General features: G+C 45.2%; 1 protein-coding gene across 1 annotated transcript in view; it reads right to left on the bottom strand.

Moving 5' to 3' along the window:
- Positions 1 to 22148, bottom strand: part of LOC311152154 (vasoactive intestinal polypeptide receptor) — a gene marked incomplete at its 3' end in the record, with an annotated part of 110251 nt that overhangs the window by 56828 nt on the left and 31275 nt on the right. Inside the window, exon 2 of the mRNA XM_084203003.1 lies at positions 6239 to 6335. Within this exon, the coding sequence (XP_084059129.1) occupies positions 6239 to 6335 (97 nt within the window). The remainder of the gene's footprint in view (positions 1 to 6238; positions 6336 to 22148) is intronic.

Genomic DNA, 22148 nt, shown 5'->3' on the forward strand with positions numbered 1-22148 from the left:
CCCATGCCATGGCTGTCCATGGAGCAAGGATGGACAGAAGAAGAACCATTTTTAGGGAAAATTTTGCTGATTATTCTTTCCTCAGAAAGAAACTTCTGGTCTGGAAGGACAGCTTCAGCTTCAGGCTGGATCAGCCAACACCAAAATCTGGGGTTGGTTCTCAGGGTTCAGGCTGGTTTTACCCCTGTGACAACACTGCTCCTTCCTCATGTTTCAGGGGCCAGCTTTCACAGCAGGCTCTGCAAAAGTTCTCCTCTGAAAAACCCATGGCAGATTTCTTTATTTTGAGTTTCCAGGGAGTGGGTTCCACCTCTGTAAGGCTGCAGCATGAAGGTGTTTGGGAAGAGTCCCAGAGAAAGGAGGGAATGGTGAAGGAAGATCCTTTGGAAGGACCTGTCCTGTTGTGTATCGTGATCATTGCCAAAGAACTGGGAGAAAATTTCCTCATAAATAAAAGGGAGCTTGATTTTGGTACTGATCCTACAGGACAGTCTGGGATTTAAGGTCTTCAAGTCCCATGGCTGAATTTTCTACTGTTGTAGGGGAGGCGCCCCTGTCAAGGAATGGAGGGGACTGATGTCACATCTGGGAATTGCCCAGTGCTGCTGGTCTGAGCAAGAATGAAACTAAGAGACTCTTTGTATAACCTAGGCTGGAATAATAGGGAAAAAGTCAATTAAAAATTAATAAAAGAGAACATGGAAAAAAAGTCCAGCAGGTCCTTTTCCCTTTAGAGAGACCACCAAAATCAAACACATTTTAAACTGAGCTAAACTGGGGTTTTTGAGTATGTTGATAGAGGTTTGATTTAGAGTTTGATTTAGCAGATCAATAGCTGCCCTTTAATGCCATTCCTGTTGTGCCAGGATTTTTTAAGAGGCTGATGAATGTGGTACAAGACTTCTGAGAGCTCTACACAGCTCTGAAATGTCAGAATCACAGAATCTTTGAGGTTGGGAAAGACCCCCAAGGTCACCAAATCCAACCACCAGCCCAGCACCACCACGTTCACCACTGATGCACATCCTCGAGTGCCACATCCACAGATTTTCCCCATCCTAGTTTGGGCACTTTCTGGAATTTTTGAGCTGGATCAGCCTTCTCCAGCACCTGGAGAGCTGCTGATAACAAGATTGTCCCACAAATCCCACTGACACCTCATCTGCCCCAGGAGAGGAGGTGAGAATTCACTTGAACTTTTCCAAGCAAGGAACTATTAATTATTTCTTATCTTGCTGCACTATAAACAGATGGTGATGAATAAACAGGCTCCTAATTTAAACTTCATCAATGTTTTTTTCCAGCTTGATTTTTAATTTCCATATGTTCACTGCTTCTCCTCCCATCAAACTTGACTTGACTTCTTTAGGGGGGACTGACAGAGACTCCCCCCCCAGGCTCCAAATTTGGCTTTTTTAGCCAGCCTCCACTGTGGAACAGCAAAGGCAATATTCAGAGTTTAAACAACATGGGCCTGGGTTTTTTTCCATGTCACAGTGGTGATGATGAGCTTGCAGAACTCACCTCTACCTCACAAGTGTGAGGCATGTGCAAGTTAAGCAGATGTGAACAGGCACTGAGAGGGGGAATGCCACTATTTTTTCGCTGTGTTTTCTATTATTCTGGCTTTTTTTATTGGGTTTTATTCTGTTTCCAAGGCAGACAGGCTTAGAGAGCAAACAAAAAAGTGCAGTGTTGAAAGCACCAGGGGTATCAGGCCAGGTTGGATGGGGCTTGGAGCAACCTGGGATACTGGAAGGTGTTCTTACCCATGACAGGAGGTTGGAAGGAGATGATCTTTGAGGTGCCTTCCAACCCAAACCACTCCATGATTCTGTGATTCCATGAAGGCCATGCTCCCTGCACAGCTCTTGGTCTCCAGAGCTGCTCATCCCACCCAGGCACAAGTCCTGGTTCCTTATTCAGCTGTTATCCCTAAATAACTCTGCTGCTTCTGAAAGAGTATCTGATTGCAGAGCAAATTAATTAGCAATAATGGGATAAACAGATAATGAGCTGAGCCAGCCAACCTAGACCTGATTGATTTTCCTGCCTTTTCAAAAAAAGAGAGGGCTACTTCTTAAAATTTATTATCATTTAATTTGTGTGCTTCAGTTTAAGCTGAACTGTTTGTAATTACAACCATGGAGAAGAAAAGCCTTCTTAAAAAACAAAAAACACTTAATAAAAAAAAAAAAAAAAACCACAACAAATCAGAAATCCTCCTTTGTGCATGACATAAAAGAGGCAAGTGAAAGTCAGCAGGAAGCAGGGCAGTGGTGATTCCTGCCTTGCAGCCTTCAGGAGATCAAGAGAGAGGGATTTGCCTCTGTCTGTGAGTCTGGGAAGGAAATCCTGCTCTTCCAACCCTTGGGAGAACTTCCCTCCTGCTGCTCAGTGCATTGTCAGCTGAGCAGCCACTGTGTTGCACACACATGTCCTGGAAAAAGCACCTGGAGCTAAATCCCAATTTTCAGTGAGGCTGGGATTGTATTCCTCTGAAATACAGAATCATGGAATAGTTTGGGTTGAAAGGGGCCTTTAAAGGACATCTTGTTCAAGCCCCTTGCCAGGATTTCACCTCAGCTGGCCAAAAACCCTACAAGCAGTGAACACTAGCAGGGATTTTCTGTGAAATGTGGCTTTTTTCCCCTACATATCTGAGCTGCTCATTAAGATTTTAAATTTTTAAATATCCCCTCATTTCAAATATTTTGACCACAGGCAAACAGGATTCATCACATCCTGAAAGAGCTGCCTACACCTGGCCAGAACACCCCAGAGATACCCAAAACCAAGTGAAAATCCCTTGCCAAAAAGTCATTCCCATGCCATGGCCGTGTGTCCATGTGAATCTGGTCTTTGTCTACCTATTCCTGATTTGGATGGCAAGGAACCCACTCCTGTGGTGGGTCACATATTGCATTGGATGGCTCTGGCAGTGATTTCAGCATGGAAAGAACACCAGGGCAGAGCAGTGCCAGGCCAGATCTCACCAAATCCAGCCCCGTCCTGCAACACAACTGCACCCCACACACCCTTCCAGAAACTGGGCAAGCTCTGCCAGCAAATCCATAAAACTCTCCTTCCTGCAGGCCTGCAGAGAGGCTGCTGGGTGTCCTCTGATGGTAACAAACTCCCTCAAATGCCCAGACTTTGATCTTGGTGCTGTTTGGTTCTCCTCTGTACACACTGCCAGCTTCAACTGCTTTTCCCTATGGATTTCCCCCTGACTGAATCCTCTGCAGCCTTTTCTGTGCTGGAAAACAAACTAAATAAAGTTCTCCTCATCAGACTTAGGCAATATTTAGTGACCCCTGGGCTGTAGAATCACAGAATCATCAGGGTTGGAAAAGATCTTTAAAGTTATCAAGTCCAACTGTCAAACTTCCTAAAATATGGGTCAATCCACAGGTACTGAATCACACTCCTAAAATGGAACAGACTCACATGGATCATCTCCTTCCAACCCCCTACCATGGGCAGGACACCTTCCAGTACCCCAGGTTGCTCCAAGCCCCCTCCAACCTGGCTTTGGACACTTCCAGGGAGGGCAGAAATTTAATCTGAAAAGAAACCAGGATTTCATGCAGCCCCTGTGAGGAAGGGGTGGGTTTTTGAAGACAAAAAAGAAGAGGGTTTAGGAGGACATTGTTGTTTATCAGTGGAAATCTACCTGCTTAACTCCAGCCAGTGATCACCCTCAGCACCATCAAGTGCTCTTAAGAAGTGACTAATATGCCTGACACATCAAATTACAGCTGTGATTAAGCCCCTCTGATCAATACAATTGACAGTGGCTCCTAAACAAAGCTTTCTTTCCAGAATGTACCAGACACTGTGTTTATTTCCACTCTTTTGATTTGAAAGGATAACGAATCCCTCGTTAAACCTCAAGTGATTTTCCTTTTCCTGAAAAGCTGTGGGAAGTGCAGAAGGCAACACAACCAGCTGGCCATAAATCAAAGTTTAACACTGCAGACCACAGGAAGCCTCAATTTCTTTCTATCCTCCTGTTCTGGGGGATGGAGCTGGGTTAAAAATCATGTTAAAAATCAGAGTTTTGCTAGGATTTCTCCTTCCAGCAACACTCAGATGAAACAATCATCACCTTCACACAATCTCATATCATCACCTTCATGAGATTTCTCTCCAACAAACTCCCCCCTTGTCCCCACCCATCAAAGTTCAAAGTTTGATTTTTACAGCTCAGGCACATTTATTGAGTTACGGAGCCCCACTCCAGAAAAACGCCTCCTATGTCTTTCTTGTGCTCACATTCTGTGCACAGTCTGAAGGGCAAACACATCCTATGGAGGCACTTGGAAATTGTCTGTCCACATAACAGAGTTCTCCACACTCTCAGCCACAGCCCCCATTTCAGAGCCAGCAATTCTGCTTTTTCTGTTGCCTCCAGGACAGTTGTGAGTATCTGGATAATAAACCCAGCTACTGAGCTCCTAAATACCTGCTGATGTTTTGGGGTGAATGGATGCCAACTGCTTTCCACAAAGGAAGGGACCTTAAAATCATCTCCTTCCACCCCCATCCCATGGGCAGAGACACCTTCCACTGTCCCAGGTTGCTCCAAGCCCCATCCAGCCTGGCCTTGGGCACTTCCAGCAGCCACAGCTTCTCTGGAAACCTGTGCCAGGCCTCTCAGGAAGGAATTTCTTCCTAATATCCATCTAAACCTGCTCTCTTTCAGTTTGAAGCCATTCCCTGTCATTCCAGTTCCAGTATTGTTTCCATGGACAAAACTGTTTTCCTGTGCTTAAATCTGCAATTTCTGAATCAGTCCCATTCATCAGTAGTGACTGGTGGAGATTTATCCCAGTCCAATATTTCAGCATTCCATCAGGGAAAAAAAAAACCTCCAAAGGATTTCTATATACTTGCTTTGGGCATTAATGACTTCAGAATTGGGAAAAATACCTCCAATGGTTTACTTCTGTTATTATAGACAAAAAATAAAACCCAAACCAAACCAAAAAAAAAAAGTTTTGGATTGTACTTTCCAATGAGAAAAAATAATTTTGGAAAAGCAGAAAAAGTATTATCACTTCAACTATTTTAACTCCTTTTAATGTATTGTATTTAATTTAATTTCTTTAAATATCCATGAAAACAAAATTAAGCATTTAGCTGGCTTTTCAGATGAAGGTTTTTATCTACCCTGAGTTCTCCCTTTACTGGATTCCAGAAGAACACTTCTTCAAAAGACTCCATTTAAATGTACAGGGACACTTGAAACAGCTTCCAAATCAAAGACAACCATCCCTTAGTAGATAAAAGCTGGGGCCAAAAGCCTTCCTGGCATCCAGTGAAGCTCCTCCTGGGATCAGCTTGTCCCAGGATTCTGCTCCATCAGGACAGTCCTTCACTCTGTGGCCTGGCTGCAAACATTGCCAGGGGAGAGTTTCCTCTTCTACTTTTCCCACTTTTGGGAGGAGGGATGCAAATCTCAAGCAGGATTTCAGATTCATCTTCCCAGCCCTTTTCCCAGCAAAATGATCCCTTTCTGTTTGGATCCTGGCAGTCTCACCTGGGTCCCTACACACCTTTTACTGACTGGTAAATTGAAAGATGCATTAGGAGGGGGAGAGATTCGACTGGATGCCTTAATTTGGGGTTCTGACAGCTCTGCTGCAGGACAGGGTGGGATGGGATGGGGCAACACCAAAACCTTCCTCCTTTCCTGATCACTGAAGCAGGAAAAGGGTTAAGGAGACTGGAGACCCTTCCAGGGGGATTTCTCAGTGTGGTGAGTGCTCCATGAACAAGGAGAGGGTCTCAGCTGCCTGTCCCAACTCCAGGAATATTTCACAGCCTTGGAGCACCCTCTGCTTCACCATGAGGACAGGAGCAGGTTTGGCATAGGGAAGGGAGGGCAGCTCAATCAAAGGAGATGATCACCATGACTTCCCTTAGAGTGGTCCAAGACTTAGGAGAACTTCAGACTTTCAGCTCCCAAGGAAAAATTCCAGTTCAGAGAGGTGGACAGCTGTGATTAAACCCACTGAAACACCTCAGCTAGGCCTTCCCAGCCAAGGGAACCTGCAGAGCTGCTGGAACTCTTGGCTGACTTTGGAAGCACCAACTTCTCTCCCTCCTGAAGAGCAGCTGGAGGAATCCTTGCTCCAGCAGCAGAAGGGCTGGGAAACAGCCAGGACAAGGCAGGTGTGGGGGTGAGGGAGGTGTGTTTGCTGGCCAGGGAGGGACAGAAGTGTTGCCATACCTGAGGTCTGGTTGTCCCAGGTCAGCTCTGCCAGGCACTGGCTGCGCTCCTCCTCGATCTCCTGCATGATGCTGCACTCTGGCCGCGTGCTGGACGCCTGCAGGGAGGGCACAGAAGGTGACAGTGAGCAAAGCCCATCCTCAGGAAGGCACTCCTGGGGATTCATGGGGCAAGCTGGAGCTCCCCAGGACCACTGCACAGATGTGCACCCAGCCTTATTTTATGTTCACCCAAGAGGAGGGAGAACGACCCAGAGCTGCTGAAAAAAAAATCAGCATTTCTCTCCATTTCCTTAGGAAAAAACCCCACAACCTATTTTTTTCTGATGATCAGTACGATAATTCACTTGTGGGGAATTTTGGAAGGATTTGAGATGGGATCTCTGAGTTGGTTTTGATGATGCAGTTTATTTTTCTTATTTTCTACACAGGCAGGAAGGGTGAGCTCAGCTCACATCTTCACTGCATGGTTCAGAAGGTCACCAGACCCTCAGTTACAAGACCTTTTAAGGAGTTATTGACCAATAAAACACTGCCAACAAGGATATTTATGCTTTTGACCCAATCCTTAAATATTTAGTCTTATGGACTCATACTACAGTGTAAGCTTTCTTAGCCAGTTATGTTATGGCATGAACAAACTTAGCACAAACCTACAGTGCTGCATTCTAAACTCCTTGTTTACATCTGTAACTACTTTTATTTTTTCTATATCTTAAACTCTAAACTTCCCTTTACTTTGCTTAACATTGCTTTAAACTATAAATCCACATTCTTGTTTCTGTCACCTCAGTTTGGAAGCCTTTTCCAAGGTCTCAGATCAAATCCTGGGTTTAGTTCTAAGCTTTGGCTTACAGGCCCAAAGTTCTGAGAGTTCCTTGCATTTTGGGATTCCAACAGATCAGGAGCAATTCTGCTGCTCTATGCTCTGGAAACCCTGCCTGGCTAACCAGCACCACCAGCTATGTAGGGCAGGGCAGATTTAATATTTATGCCAGGAGCAGTGGGATCTGTGCTTCGTGGTTTATTCCCTGGCTCCTGGCTCTCACGCTAATTCAAAGCACAACAAACCCCAAATCAAATAAGAACAGAATCTCTGATGCAGATTAGGAGATCAAGGAGCTAAAAAAGCAGGAAATTCCCAGTGACAAGGCTTTTTCCCCTCAAGTGGTTTCTCCTCAGTCAGCCCTAATCAAGTTGTGTTTGTAATACAACAGTGGCCATAAACGTTCAGGTAATTAATTGTGGACTCCTCATAACATGCAATTCATTACCTGCCTCAATCACAAAACGTGGTTTTTAACTCCAAAAAAATGGAACTCACACATTTCTCAGTGTCCCCTTGTCACCAACACACTCTCAGCTTGGAGGGGACACCTTGACCATTGCTGTGGCCAGAAACTGAGGCTGCTCCCAACCCCAGCGCTTTTAAAGGGATTGCAAAGGGCATTCAACAGGGAGAAAACTTTTCAGAATTCCAGCTGCAAAGGGATGGAGAGAAGGGAATGATGTCAAGAGAGCCAAGCCTTGGCTTGAGTTCATCCTGTCCCTGTTAAATGTAATGTGGGAAAAAACATCAGTGGGGTGAACTTCAGGAACAGATCATGAGGACACAGGAGAAGTGATTGATTCAGTGTCCCCTCTTGAGAGTTTTGGGATAATCATATATTTTCATCAGAAATAAGCAGAGAAAATAAATTAAGGAAAGAAAAATAATTTCCTGTCTTGTTTCAAAATGCTTTGAGTTATTGCTCTGTTGATATATTTGCCAGTCAAGGTTTTCAGACAAAAAAAAAGTCCAGCAATCCTTTGAAGGAACAATTGTTTGATGTAAATTTGGGTTAAGATTATAAAATAATTTAACACATTAAATTAATCTCACCATTTCCTATTAACCTACCCTGCTATCTTCCCTGTTTCATGCCATGCCTGGTTTAGATTTTAATTTCCTTTAGGTTGGGAATGGGCCTTGATTAGTGGTGTATAAACAAATAATTGTGGTTTTCTAGTCAAATTAAAAATAAATAAAAATACAAACACCAGAAGAAGGGGAATCATTTGGAGTTGTCTTCATTCTCAAATATTTCTTTTCCCCAAAGGGAAACAGATCTTTGGAAATTTCATCTTGGCTCATCTGAAATACCATAGAGTTATTTTGTTTTGATTTACAGTTCTTCTTGCCATTTTATTTTAACCTTAAAAAAGCACAAGGGGAAGCGTGAGAGATTTGCAGAACACTTGCTGGAAAAATAAAGATTGAAATGTTTTCAAAACATTCTGACTTTTTCAAGGGGAAGTTTTAACCCTCTGGACTTAAACATTTGCCAAATTCATCTCACATCTATAAATACCTCTGGTTTTCACTTTATAAATTAATTCATACTACTCTAACTTTGATCAGGGCTGGCAGAGCACTCTATAGTTCTACAATATATGTGATTTTTTTTTTAGGCTGATTTTACACCCATTAGCAAGTACTTCAATGCCACTCCTTCCCTTCAGCAAAATCTCATGCCTGAGTTGGATAATTGTATATTCACCTCAATGGCCCAATATTTACTTCTGAGTAACTGGTTTTATCACCTTTAAAAACAAATGAGGTTCTGTTTTGAAAAGTGGGCTTGTGACAGGCTCAGGTAAATTTGATTATACATAGAATCTTTAAAATCTCTTTAAAATATTTTTTCTTTTTTTTTTTGCCATTCAATCCAAAAGAAAATGTATCTATGTTAGGCAAAACTCTGAAAAAAAAAAGAGTGGCCAGCAGCTAAGTACCAAAATAAAGAAGATCTTGGATTTTGTAGTGCTGGTGCTGACTTCTTGTGAGCTTTTAGGGAAGGTGGGTGCTCACAACGACCCCAGACAAAACTGCAGGTCGAGGGCAGAGGGGCTGGAAAGGTCCTGGGGTGATGGTGACAGAGCTGAACAGGAGCCCAGGTGGGCAGGAAGGGCAGTGGCACCTGGATTGGACAGGAGTTGGGTGCCCTGCAGGACCAGGGAGGGGACTGTCCCCTGTGCTGGGCACTGCTGAGGTCACACCACCAACCCTGGGGTCAGTGTTGGGCTCCTCATGACAAAAAGGACATTGAGGGGCTGGAGCGAGTCCAAGGAAGAGAATGGAGCTGGGGAAGGGTCTGGAGCACCAGGAGAGGCTGAGGGAGCTGGGAATGGGCTCAGCCTGGAGAAAAGGAGGCTCAGGGGGACCTTGTGGCTCTGCACAGCTACTGACAGGAGGGGACAGCCAGGCGTGGCTCTGCTCCCAAGTAACAAGCGACAGGACAAGAGGGAACGACTTCAATTAGCACCAGGGGATGTTTAGTTTGGATATTAGGGAAGATTTCTTCACTGAAGGGCCTGGCACAGGCTGCCCAGGGCAGTGGTTGAGTCACCATCCTCTGGAGATACTTAAAAGCCACGTAGATGTGGCCCTTGGGGACATGAGCTAGTGGTGGCCTTGGCAGTGCTGGGCTAATTACTCCTCCTGATGATCTTGGAGATCTTTCCCAACCTTAATGATTTTATGATCCCATAAAGAAAGAGCGGGAGGTATCTCAGCTTCTCTGTCAGTGGGACACATCATCCTCATTTTTAGCTGAGTCAGAGCTCTATGTTTAGTCTGACCTGATTTTTTCACCATTCCCCCAAGTCCACAGAGAGCAAGCAAACACCAGCTCTGAAGGCTTTCATCCCACTCCACTGCCTGTGGTTGGATGGCTTCAAACTTAAATACCCAGCACTCAGCTGGAAAAGGTCAGTGATGTGTGAATTTAATGTCCACAGACCTCTAACTCAATCAAGGTCAACAAAGAGATCCACGCTGGAGGACTTGGGAGTTTATGGCTCATTTTGCACATTAACTAAAGAAGTAAATAAATAACTCTATCACTCCTCCTTCCTCCTTCAGCCTCCTGAGTGATAAGAGCAATAACACATGTCACAGCAGTCACTGGTACAGGCTGACAAAGGCAGGTGGAATAAAAATAACTCAGAAGGATCACAGCTTTGGACATCATTAGGAAACAGAAAGTGTGGGGTTTTTGCTGGGGGGTCATCAGGGAACAAGTTCAGCTGCCTTAATTCCTCCCCAGGTGACAAAATGCTCATGGTTGGAAAGAGCCCTGAAGTGCTGTGAGTCCTGCCTGCCAAAGGGGATATTCCCTGGAGGAGGGGATAAGTAATTATCTTTCTTTGGGCTATTCCTCCTGGAAAAGTTGAATTAAACTTTACAGATAGCTTTGTACAAAGTCACTTTACTAATTCTCCATTTCTAGGCTGTTTTTTACTATGTTGTGTTCTGTTTGGGTTTTTTCCTGTGAAAAAGGCAGAGATTTTGGGCTTTGGCCTCTCTTTCACTGCAGTGGGCAGCTGGCCACACAGACAAAGGGCTGGGGAGCACATGAGTTCACTTTCCCCATCCAAAAAGTAAAGATAAAGCAAAAAGCATGACAAGCTCTGGTTAGCTCGTGTTAACATCAGAGGGTGAGCTGTAATGCAGTTTCTTGGGAATATCCATTGTGGGTGAGGCTGAAACAGGGTAACCACCCCCTCAAATCCCTCCTGGCATGCCCCAAACGCCCTGTAAAGCTGGGGTGGGTTTGTCAGGGGCTTTCCCACTCATACTCTGATGCCTGAGCAGAAAGATGAAGGGAATGTTTTTCTGGATGTGATTTCTTGCAGCCCTGAGCTCTGTAGCAGCTCTCACATAACAAGGAGTTGTAACCAAAGTCTTTATTAATGAGACTTTTCCTTCCCAACAGATCCCAGGAATTGTTAGAGGATTACTGTGCAGTCTGCTGCTGCAAATAAAGCCTTTGTGTACGCTCCTTAATTAAATACAATTCCAAAGATTGCCAAGACTGGAGGAGTTGCAGAAATGTTTAGTCTCATCTGCAGGGCCAGAATATCCAGGGGACACGTGGCAGCTCCTCAGAGACAGGTGGGAGTCACAGAAGAAGGGCTGTGAGCCTCAATGTGCCCCTTTCCCCTGATCCCAGGAGTGAGAAATGGATTTGTAGGGAATTCTCCGAGCCTGACAGAAGGCTCACAAAGTGTGTGCATCTGTGTGCAAACCTTGAGATAAAAAATACTGGTTTAGAAATACCATAGAATAAGACAGACAGCGTTGAGAGAGAAATGGAACTGCAAACAAGTTTCAAAAGATAACCTTACAAATAAGACTGGATACTTTGGAGAAATAGAACTATGGAAGATGCATTTTAGGGGGACCCACAAAGAATAATTTTAGATTATTTGCTTTAAAGCATTTTCATGGTGTGGCTAAAGCTGATAAGCCAAGAAACGCTTATAATGCATTATAATTTAAAAATAGTTAGCTTCTAATTATGTTAACATAAATTATAACATCTGTATTGTTTCACCCTTCACATAAAACTAAAAATAAAAGTTCTTTAAAACACCTCTCAATTACCCCATCTCCAAAGCAAAAAAAAAAACAAAAATATCCAACACTCAGGGTATTCCTGGGCCCACCTGGAGCTCACTGGATGGAGACCCCAGAGATGAGAAGCAGGGTGACCACAGTGACAACAGGATTTGGAGTCAAACAAAGGAGGAGTGGAACTGAAAAGTCTTCAGAGGATGCAATCCCACCCCTCACCCATTTCTGTTCAGCTCAGTGGATGAGGACACAGGGTCACCTCCAGTTCTGAGTGACAATTTCTCCCCATTCCCACCTTCCCAGAGCTTCTGTGAAAATAGGAGTGCAAAAAGGCAAGAGCAAGTTGCCTTCCAAGAGTTTCTGTAATTTGACTTCAGTCACTGCTCGAGGTGGAGATGAAGTTTCTTAACCCTTTCTCATGTGAACCACCAAGGAAATTAAAGATTTCAGCAGGCAGGTCTTATTTCAAGCATCAGAAATCGAACCTCCTCTGGCTTTCATCCATACTCTTTATTTGTAGGTGTACAGGACTGAATGAACTTCTCTCAAAACAGTCCTGGCTTTCATTTCTTCCCTAACTTCATTCAGCTCTGTCTTTAAACTAGATTTTCCGATTCTTTTTTGGTTTGTTTTTTTTTTTTTCCTTTTAAACATCCTCAGGAAAATAAAGCTTTATTCCTAAAACCCCTCTGAGTCAGCCAAAAAAAATACAGTGTAAAAGTGCAAGAATGAGAAAAGGAAGACACCAAGGATTTTTTTTTCCCCTATACTGATGGGTGACACAATTTCCAACAATAATGCTGTTAAAAGCTGCAAAAGCTCTGGTGGTCTGGAGGAAATAAAATTGTTTTTAAAAGGGAGTATTTATGAAGTATTATAATTATTTGCTCTTCTGAAGGAGCTTTGTGTAAGAATCCAAAACCATGTTACAAATGTCATGAAGTAAATTTTAAGTATCAGTAATATAGACAGAATAGGAGATAAATCCAAGTTTAAAACACCCCAAACCTCCTGTGTGCCTTTTGTAGGATCAGTCCGGGAGGATTTGCAAACCCAGTGATTTTTAAACAGAGAAAAGTTATTTTCTTTTGTGTTGTAAATAAATTTCTCTGTGACCAACCAGCAGTGAGGGACCACGGGCAGCAGCACATGTCCCTGGGAGACTTTGCCAAATAAAACAGACCCAGGCAAATTCCCAAATCTCCTGAGTCCCACTTAGCTGCTCAAACCACTCCACTTTATCTTCCTGCCAAACATAATCCTGCCAATGACAGATCCATCATGGGACAAGCAAAGCAGATGTCTTTTCCCAGCTCATCCAAGCAGGCCCTGTCAAACAAAGGCAACTTGGCCAAATCAATCCAGCAGCTTGGAGGCTCAGAGCCTCTTTTTAGCCCGATTGTCCCATTTCTGTGGAAGATCAGGGAAAAAGAGAGTTTTGCAAAAGGCTTGGAGAGCCCCAGAGAAATGGAAGACGAGCAGCTGTGTTCTTTAACTCCTTGGGGACAAGCTTGCAGATGCCTCTGCTGGGAAAGAAAAGAGATGAATTGGGGTTTTTAAGGAAGAAGAGAACCCTGGAATTTCAGTAATGACGCACAACTGCAAGAGAGGCAGCACCTGAGAGAATTCAAGTGAGCAGGACACAGCTCTGATGGCTGGGTAAGCACCTCAAATGATGAGCTGGAGTAGCCAAGGATGAGTTTCCTCTCCAGGAAGCTCAGAGGGAGGATCTGATTCCAAGCTGGAATAGAGGGATGCTACAACACTGGGATCAGCAGTGCTTAGATCTGCAATTAAAGTGCTGCAATATCCCTCATGGCTGAGGGAAAATAAGAGAGGAAGAACAATAATTATCCCAAAACAGGTAGGGACAGGAACAGAAAGGAGGGAAAGAAGTGGGCTCCACTACCTGGAGTGCAAATTATCTTGTAGCTTTCCCTGAACTACTGATTGTTGACTACTTTTAATTTCCTTTTCCCTTTGGTTTGAGGGAAGTCTGTTCTTTTTAATAAAAATGTTCCAAAATTTACCCATCAAACTACTTAAACCTTCTGGAAGAAATTCAACTCCAAAGCATCTGCTCAGTCAGTGACAGGAACAGCAGGAACACAAAAGAAAATGCAGAGCCAGGCCTGTCTGACCCCCAGGGCTCAGGAACAGGATTTGGGGATCTGTGGGCAAAAATCATGTGTTTGCAATGTAAACATCCACATCTGTCTTCACACTGATTATCCTACCTCACCTGAAGAGAGAAGCAGGAACTTTCAGGGCAGGAGTCACTCCAAACTGAAGGAACTCTCTAAAACAGGCAAAAAAGAAAACTTGCCCTGCACTGCTCTATCCAGGGAGCCTGAGGCTGGCTGGGTGGGTGCCTACTCTGCCACTATCTGAAGTTAAATGAGTCAAACCCCACAGACCTGGGCTGATCTAAACAGAATCATCCCCTCCAGACAGCCCCATCCTCCCCTGGAATCCCCCAAGAGCCTGTGGAGATGGAACCTGGCAGGATCCCTATAAAGGAGTTGAGTGAACACTTGGGAGTGCTCTAATTTGTTCACAGGCTGGGTTTTTATTCCAAGGTACAGCAACTTTGACATGCTGCTGTTCAGGAAAGGCCCTGGGCTCCAGCAGGATGTGCAGGTAAGCTGTTAATACTGTCCTGAATCCCTGCTCATCCAGCCCCGAGCAGCATCACCTCTTCACTGCTTTGCACAGGAAAAATGTTTCCCAATTCAGATGCAGGCTCAGAAGCCAATTCCTGATAGTCTGCATCCATCCATCCATCCATCCATCCATCCATCCGTCCATCAATCCGTCCATCCATCCATCCATCCATCCATCATCCATCCATCCATCATCCATCCATCATCCATCATCCATCCATCATCATCCATCCATCAATCCATCCATCAATCCATCATCCATCCATCATCATCCATCCATCAATCCATCCATCAATCCATCATCCATCCATCCATCAATCCATCAATCCATCAATCCATCATCCATCCATCAATCATCCATCCATCCTTCCATCCATCATCCATCCGTCCATCCATCCATCCCTCATCCATCATCCATCCCTCATCCATCCATCATCCATCCATCCTTCCATCCATCCATCATCCATCCATCCATCATCCATCCATCCATCCATCCATCATCCATCCATCATCCATCCGTCCATCATCCATCCGTCCATCATCCATCCATCCATCATCCATCCATCCATCCATCATCCATCCATCATCCATCCATCATCCATCCATCCATCATCCATCATCCATCCATCATCCATCCATCCATCCATCATCCATCCATCCATCCATCCATCCCTCCATCCATCATCCATCCATCCATCATCCATCCATCCATCATCCATCCATCATCCATCCATCCATCCATCCATCCATCCATCCATCCATCCATCCATCATCCATCCATCCATCCATCCATCCATCCATCCATCATCCATCCCTCATCCATCCGTCCATCATCCATCCCTCTATCCATCCATCCGTCCATCTGTCCCTGATTCTTTCCCTGGACAACCCCACAGGATCCCCACCCAGCCCTGCCTGCTCTCCACTCCGTCCATTCCAGCTCTGCCACCTAAGTCGTATTTCCCTCCTGAGCCCAGCCCTGATGTCACCCCCCAGCAGCTCCACCTGCCAGGACATTCAGCCCTGGAGCTGAACTCAGCTCTGGCCAGCTTCCCCAGAGAGATGGGAGGCTTTTTGGGTGGGGTATTGCAGGGGGGGTCCCAAATCCAGAGGAGTTGATTCTGGCAGGTTGTCCAGAAGAATCCTTAACCTGGCAAGTGGGAGTTCAGTGCAGAGCCTGGCACAAAATTAGAGCTTGATCTAAACCACAGGGAAGTCCCTGAGGTTTCTCTTCTCTGTCATTCCTCAGACCTCTCCCACTGCCTGGGATTGGTGTACACACATCACTTCCACAAAAGTTTTGGAAAACAGGAGCCCAGTGTGGTGGTGTCCACAGGGGTCCCAGGAAGAGGGAAGAGAAGAGGATCTGATTCCATGTTTCAGAAGGCTTGATTTATTATTTTATCATATATATTACATTAAAACTATACTAAAAGAATAGAAGAAAGGATTTCATCAGAAGGCTAGCAAAGAATAGGAAAGGAATGGAATGATAATAAAATTTTGTGAGTGACCAGAGAGTCTGGGACAGCTGGACTGTGATTGGCCATTAATTAGAGACAACCACATGACACCAATCACAGATGCACCTGTTGCATTCCACAGAAGCAGATAATCATTGTTTACATGTCATTTCTGAGGCTTCTCAGCTTCTTAGAAGGAAAAATCCTAAGGAAAGGATTGTCCAGAAAATGTGTCTGTGACACCCCAGAGGCCTCCTGCAAGGCTGGATATTGGGTATCACTTATAACCAGAGAGCTGGACAAAGCAAACTGGGCATCCTCCAGTTCTCAGAAAAGCTGCAGGGTCTTGGTTTGAGGAACAGCAGCTTTGGTCACAAACACAGGCAGCTCCTGCTAAGTTTTAGGGGAAGTGAAAGCCCTGAGAGTGTCTAGAAATCCAGTGTGAACCCAGAGTGAGCACACCACCAGGAAAGGAAGGGCTGGAGTGACGGACACCAGGCTTGCCCTGCATCCCTGCTGAGCTGGAATAAGAACCAACTTCACCTGCAGCTCTGGGGCAGTTTGGAGGGGAGGCAAATCCTGTCCACAGTTTCTCACTGTTTGTGTTTTTTTGTTGTTGTTTTTTTTCATGCACTCAGGTAAGGACAGCAAAGGGAAATGTTACAGGCCAGCTTTAAACTGAGAGAGAATAGGTTTTGATTGGATGTTAGGAAGTAAATGATTCACTGGTGAGGCCCTGGCACAGGCTGTCCAGGGAATTTGTGGCTGCCCCATCCCTGGAAGTGTTCAAGGCCAGATTGAATGGGGCTTGGAGCAGCCTGGGACAGTGGAAGGTTTAGTGTCAGTATCACATCCTGAAGAGCAACCAGGAGGAGACAGAAACAAGAAACAGAGAAAACAAGAAAAAGGGCATGCATAAAATAATCCTTCCTACGAGCTGTGTTATCCAGCAGTCACCACAGTGCCCTTCTAGAACACAGACTGGGATAAAATTTTAACCTTCTTGACTATCAGTACCTTCCACATCTTTTACCAAACCAACCTAAGAGAAATTCCAGGATGATTTTACTATTCTTACATCACTTCCATTCTAAGCTAGTGGCCCTAAACAGGGCTTGTTTGTGCCACTATTCAGAGCTTTCTGTGAAAATCCAGGTATGTTCCTGGAACAATCCATAAGCACGGCTCATTTCAAAGAATTCACTCTCAGAGGGCTGCTTCCCTACAAAGGGGAGCACAAAAAATACAAAGGTGCTGGCACAAGATGAGTTTGGTTCATTCAGACATTGGGCAAAAAAAGGAATGTTCCCTCTTTCAAATGGAGCAGAAGTGGCTCAGTCAAGGCTCTGGATGAGTACATTACTCATGGGTTTATTTTTGTCAGAGCCCTCTAGTGAATGGCTCCTCACAGATGGTCTGAAGCATCCAGGTGTGCCTTCCAGGAAGGAGGACATGCTGGGATGAGCTCTCAGCCTCAGGACAAAAGAAAAAGTCATTGTTTCTAAAAATGAGGGAGTCAAGAGTGTCCCAGAGGTTTGGAGCCACTCCAAGCTCAAGAGCTTCTCTGACAAAAAACAGGACAGGGCCACCTCTCCTCCCTTGGCTGAGGAGGGTGGGAAACAAAAGGACAAGTTATTTGTGAAACAGAGCAAGGTTAGGGCAACTCCAGGGAGCAACGCTGCCATGGGGAAAAAGGATTCACAAAAATGGGGAAAACCATGCAGAGAGCAAGCGAAGAGATCCTGACCTAAGGAATGTGCCTAAAAATGAGGGAGTCAAGAGTGCCCCAGAGGTTTGGAGCCACTCCAAGCTCAAGAGCTTCCCTCACAAAACTCAGAACAGGGCCATATCTCCTCTCTTGGCTGAGAGGGTGGGAAACAAAAGGACAAGTCATTTGTAAAGCAGAGCAAGGTTAGGACAACTACAGGGAGCAATGCTGCCATGGGGAAAAAGGATTCACAAAAATGGGGAAAACCATGCAGAGAGCAAGTGAAGAGATCCTGACCTAAGCCAGCAGAGGATGGACACATGGACAGAGCTGAATCAGAAGAACAGAACATGTTGGAGGACACTGATTGCCCAGGGATCTGCTAGAGGAGAGTTTTTAATTACATTTAATTTTGCCAGCTTTGAGGAAAGGCATTTTTGATAACCCTCCTGTGCCCAATGGCCAGTGCACATAGAGGACATCATGCATCTGAGCAGCTGCTGAAGAGGGACATCCCCATCAGGACTTGGCAGCCTGACTGCAGATTTTAGGAGGAATTTCACAGTCCTGGAGGAGTGAACATTACTGGACTCAGAAAACAAAACTATCAGCACTGCCTCTGCACAGTCCTGTGTGCAGGGCCAGTATGAAGACAGAAAATAAATCAAAATGTGGTTCCACTCCTGGTGCCTGAAAAGGGAGCTGAAGCCACAGGTTGGGCAGGTTGTAGTGTAAGCTTAAGAGCCTGAAATGGTGACAAACAGGACATGACACACAGGACATGACGCTCACCCACACTGTCTAAACCAGGCATGCACACAGCTCTTCCCCCTGAGGAGAGCACTGATGCCTCCCCAGCAGCCTGAGGGCCACATTTAATTCTTCTGACAGCTCCCACCAGCTTCCTGCTCACAGAGAGATGCTGTGACAGGGCTGCATCCCTGCCATCAACACTTCTGAGCACACAGCTGAGTGCCAGGTGGGACAGGTGATCCCAGGGAAGGGTCAGAGGATGGAAATATCCACGTTCCAAACCCAAACAAGCCCAGCAGCTTCCATGTTTTAAACACAGAATCATGGAATGGTTCAGGTTGGGAGGGACCTTGGAGATCATCTCATTCCACCCCTCTGCCATGGGCAGGACACCTTCCACTATCCCAGGCTGCTCCAAGTCTCATCCAACCTGCCCTTGGACATTCCCAGGGATGGGCCATGGTGAGCCTTGACCAGGGAAGTGATTTCCAATAGTTTTAAAGAAACAATCAAACCCTCTTGCTTCCCACAGGGGTTCACTGCCCCAGCTTGGCTGTTGGGTGAGAGCTTTGCTTCCCATCCATCCCCAAACAAAACCAACTTCCAGCACCCCCAAACTGTGCACCAGCTCATGGTGAACCTCATGTTCAGGTAGAAGATTAATTCTGCTTTATTCCCCCAGGAATTTCCTTTTGTAATTCCTTGCCTGCTAACAGCACAGACGGGGGAAAGAGATTAGAGGGAAGATGTTTCTGCTTTGTCTGGTTAAAAGGGAAAATATAGAAGAGCATAAATGACACAGAAAATGAGTGCTTGGATGACAAAACCAAATCTTTGTGGCACAGCATTGCCAGACCTCTCTCAGGTGATGCCACTGGCTGTAGATCTCAGTGTTTTACAAAGCTAGTGTCTCTAATGTCTTTTGACAGATGGAGAAACCAGAGCAGAAAACCCCAAAAAAAACCCCACATTAAACCAACCCAAAAAACCTCACAAGAACCTAAGGAAACCCCAAGCCACAGAAACCCCACCCAGAAACTCACAACAAAACTGTCAGTTGGTCTCTCTGCCTCCAAAATTTCCTTCCTCATAGAAGAAAAAAAAAATAGACAAAGCAGTAACAAACCCCCTCTAAGTACTTCACACTCTCTGTTCCCAGCATTTGAATGTCTCTAAAAGACCTTTCCATGTGCCAGTGTACATTGATATCCACATCTGGCAGAGAGATGAAATATTGCAATGTTCTCCTCAAAATACTCTGGTCTGCCAGCAAAGAGCCAACAGAAAAAGGGAGAATTTGTGTGGAAAAAGAAGTGGGAAAGAAAATAATTGGGTCCTTCTTCCATGGGAACAAGGGAAAGACTTCAAATCTCAATTTAGGAATTTTGGATATGAGGAAAACAACAGAGTAGGCAATTAGGAAGGTAAAACCTGAGATGGGCATCAGTGGTCAGGACACCTGGGAGGAGGATCTTGGAAAGAAAACAATGTTTAGAGCAGCAGGAGGAGCAGAAAACCTCTGAGCATTGCTAGAAGTCTCAGCTCTGGCTGTCAGGATCAACTCAGCTGAGCAGAAAATGCCTTTGAGCAACAGGGCTAAAAAGAGAACAGCAGGAAAAGAAACCAAGTGAGATTACTGTGCAAAGGGCTGAAATTCAAGAGAAAGCCAAATATAGCACCAAGAAAAGGAGAACTCACGTGGAGCCCCACCCCAGCTTCTGTTCACTGGCTTCTCCAAAGAACTGGAGGTGAAAATATAATTTTACTAATGCAAACTGGAATAGTTACACATGAAAATGATTTAGCTTGAATAATTGAGAACGACAACAGGGCTGGGTGTGAAGGGGTATGGAAACTGATGTGAGGTGGAAGCCACTCAGACAAGGAAAACGTGCTCAGATGGCAGGGTGGGGGTGGCACCATCTGGCTGAAAGTCAACAAAAGTAAAGCTTTTTTATTTGTAGGAAGGAGAGGAGGGGAAAAAGATCCAGACAGCTCTCAGCAGGTTAATCTGAGTTAAATACACAGGACTTTTGAACACGACTCAAAAGGAAGAGTGATGGGAAGTGGCAGCAAAGGGAGAGGGGAACAAAATGGAAAATGTGATTTATTGAAAGTAAATCACGGCAAGGTAACTTCTAGGTTTGTTTTATAAAGTAATTGTTTGGCTTGGGTTTTATTTTTGAGGGGGGGGAAGATGAAAGTCAGTGGATTTAAACTTTCCAAACCTCAGTAAAAAATCTGATTTTGTGCTGAAAGAAATGACTGCCATAACAATGGGCACAGGGATTAATAAAACTGGGGGGAAACTAAAGGAGATGGCCTGGTGAGGCTGTGAATTCCTCATCCCTGGAAGTGCCCCAGGCCAGGCTGGATGGGGTTTGGAGCAACCTGGGATGGTGGAAGGTGTCCCTGCCCATGGCAGGGGGTGGAATGAGCTGATTTTTAACCACTTGTGTGCCCACACCTGAAAATGGCCAATCCAGACCTGCCTAAGAATAAAGATGAGGCAAACACTGTTAAAAGGGGACAGAGAGGGGTAATTTAAAGGATGCTGATGGTGCCTTTAGAGTAATCAGCTCTTCATAGCCACCTCTTCCTTGCTTTAGCCACCCCTACCTGCCTGGCACCTTTTCCATCAGGAGCTGGATCTTTCCTGACTTTACCCCAGCATCCCTTGGTCACATCAAATCAGGACAGCAATAACCCTTGACAGCTTCCCAGAAACTGCAGCTCCTGCAGCAGGGCTACAATTCCCTGACTGGAAAGAGAAGGGGAAAATTAGGAAAAAAAAGGATTTTTTTTTTTAAGAGAAAAAAATATAGTAACTAAATTCAATTTAGGTTCTGAGGAAGAAAGCATGAAACTAAGGCAAAAAAAATTTCTGACTCCAAAACTCCTTAAGTGTGTAAAATCAATTAGTTGAGAGACAGGCAGCAGCAGGCTGAGCAGCAAGAACATCAGTGAGGAGCATGGGGAACATCTCCTTCCACAGCAGTCACCTCCAGAAGGGTGAGAGAGGAGGAAAGCAAAACTGCTGGGAAGAAATCAGCTTGTTATTTATACTACTTATGTTCCTTTTAAACACTGACTGTAACATGGGAGAGCAGAGGAAGAGGCTCTCAGGTGTCCCTGGGAGGTCTCCAGGATTTCAGCTCCCAAATGCCTTTCTGAGGTGGGGTGATTTCAGACTGACACTCAGCCCTTCTGTGGATGCTTAAAAAAAATATAAATAAATTCCCAGCCCTGCAAAAAGTCAGTAAAAAAGTGGCCATTTTTGCTGATGTGGCCTAGGAAACTCCTGACACAGGAGCTCCAGGCAGCTGAATGCAAGAGGCTGAGCCTCAAAAAACACTCAGCCCTCTCTTGGCGACACTGCCATTGTCACCCCTAAACACAACCAAGGTTCACCCAATTCTCCTCTCTGCTGGAAGTTCATCCAACAGAGCAGCAAAGTCTCCCAGGTGTGAGTTATCCCTTTCTCCACTGTTGAACAACCTCTCTCGCAGTAAATCTGGCCAAGGCATTGCCCCAGTCACCCCCCAGGAGAGGATGAAGCAGAGGCATCGTGGTGACCACAGCACAGGCAGTACCTGGTGCTGTCTGATCACTGAATTACAGAAAAATTGGCTGGCAGGGATCTCAGGAGGGCTGGACAGCCTTCAGCCTGAAGCTGGACTCACACCTATATCCCTCTTGCTCAGCCACAGGTTTCTCTACCCAAAAAACCCTCCAGCATGGAGATTGCACAACCTTCCTGGGTCATTTGTTTTGTTTTACCACCCTGGTAGTGCAGAAAGCTGCACTGTTTGTAGCTGCTCTCCAAGCACCTTCTGCCTGCAACCTCCTGTAGAACCTTGGGGTGAAAGAGGAGCCACATCTCCCTCTTTTTACACAGCAAATGTTCATCCACACAGCCAGGTGCT

This window comes from Fringilla coelebs (assembly GCF_963513975.1).
Source record: "Fringilla coelebs genome assembly, chromosome: 1".
Classification (NCBI taxonomy): Eukaryota; Metazoa; Chordata; class Aves; order Passeriformes; family Fringillidae; genus Fringilla; species Fringilla coelebs.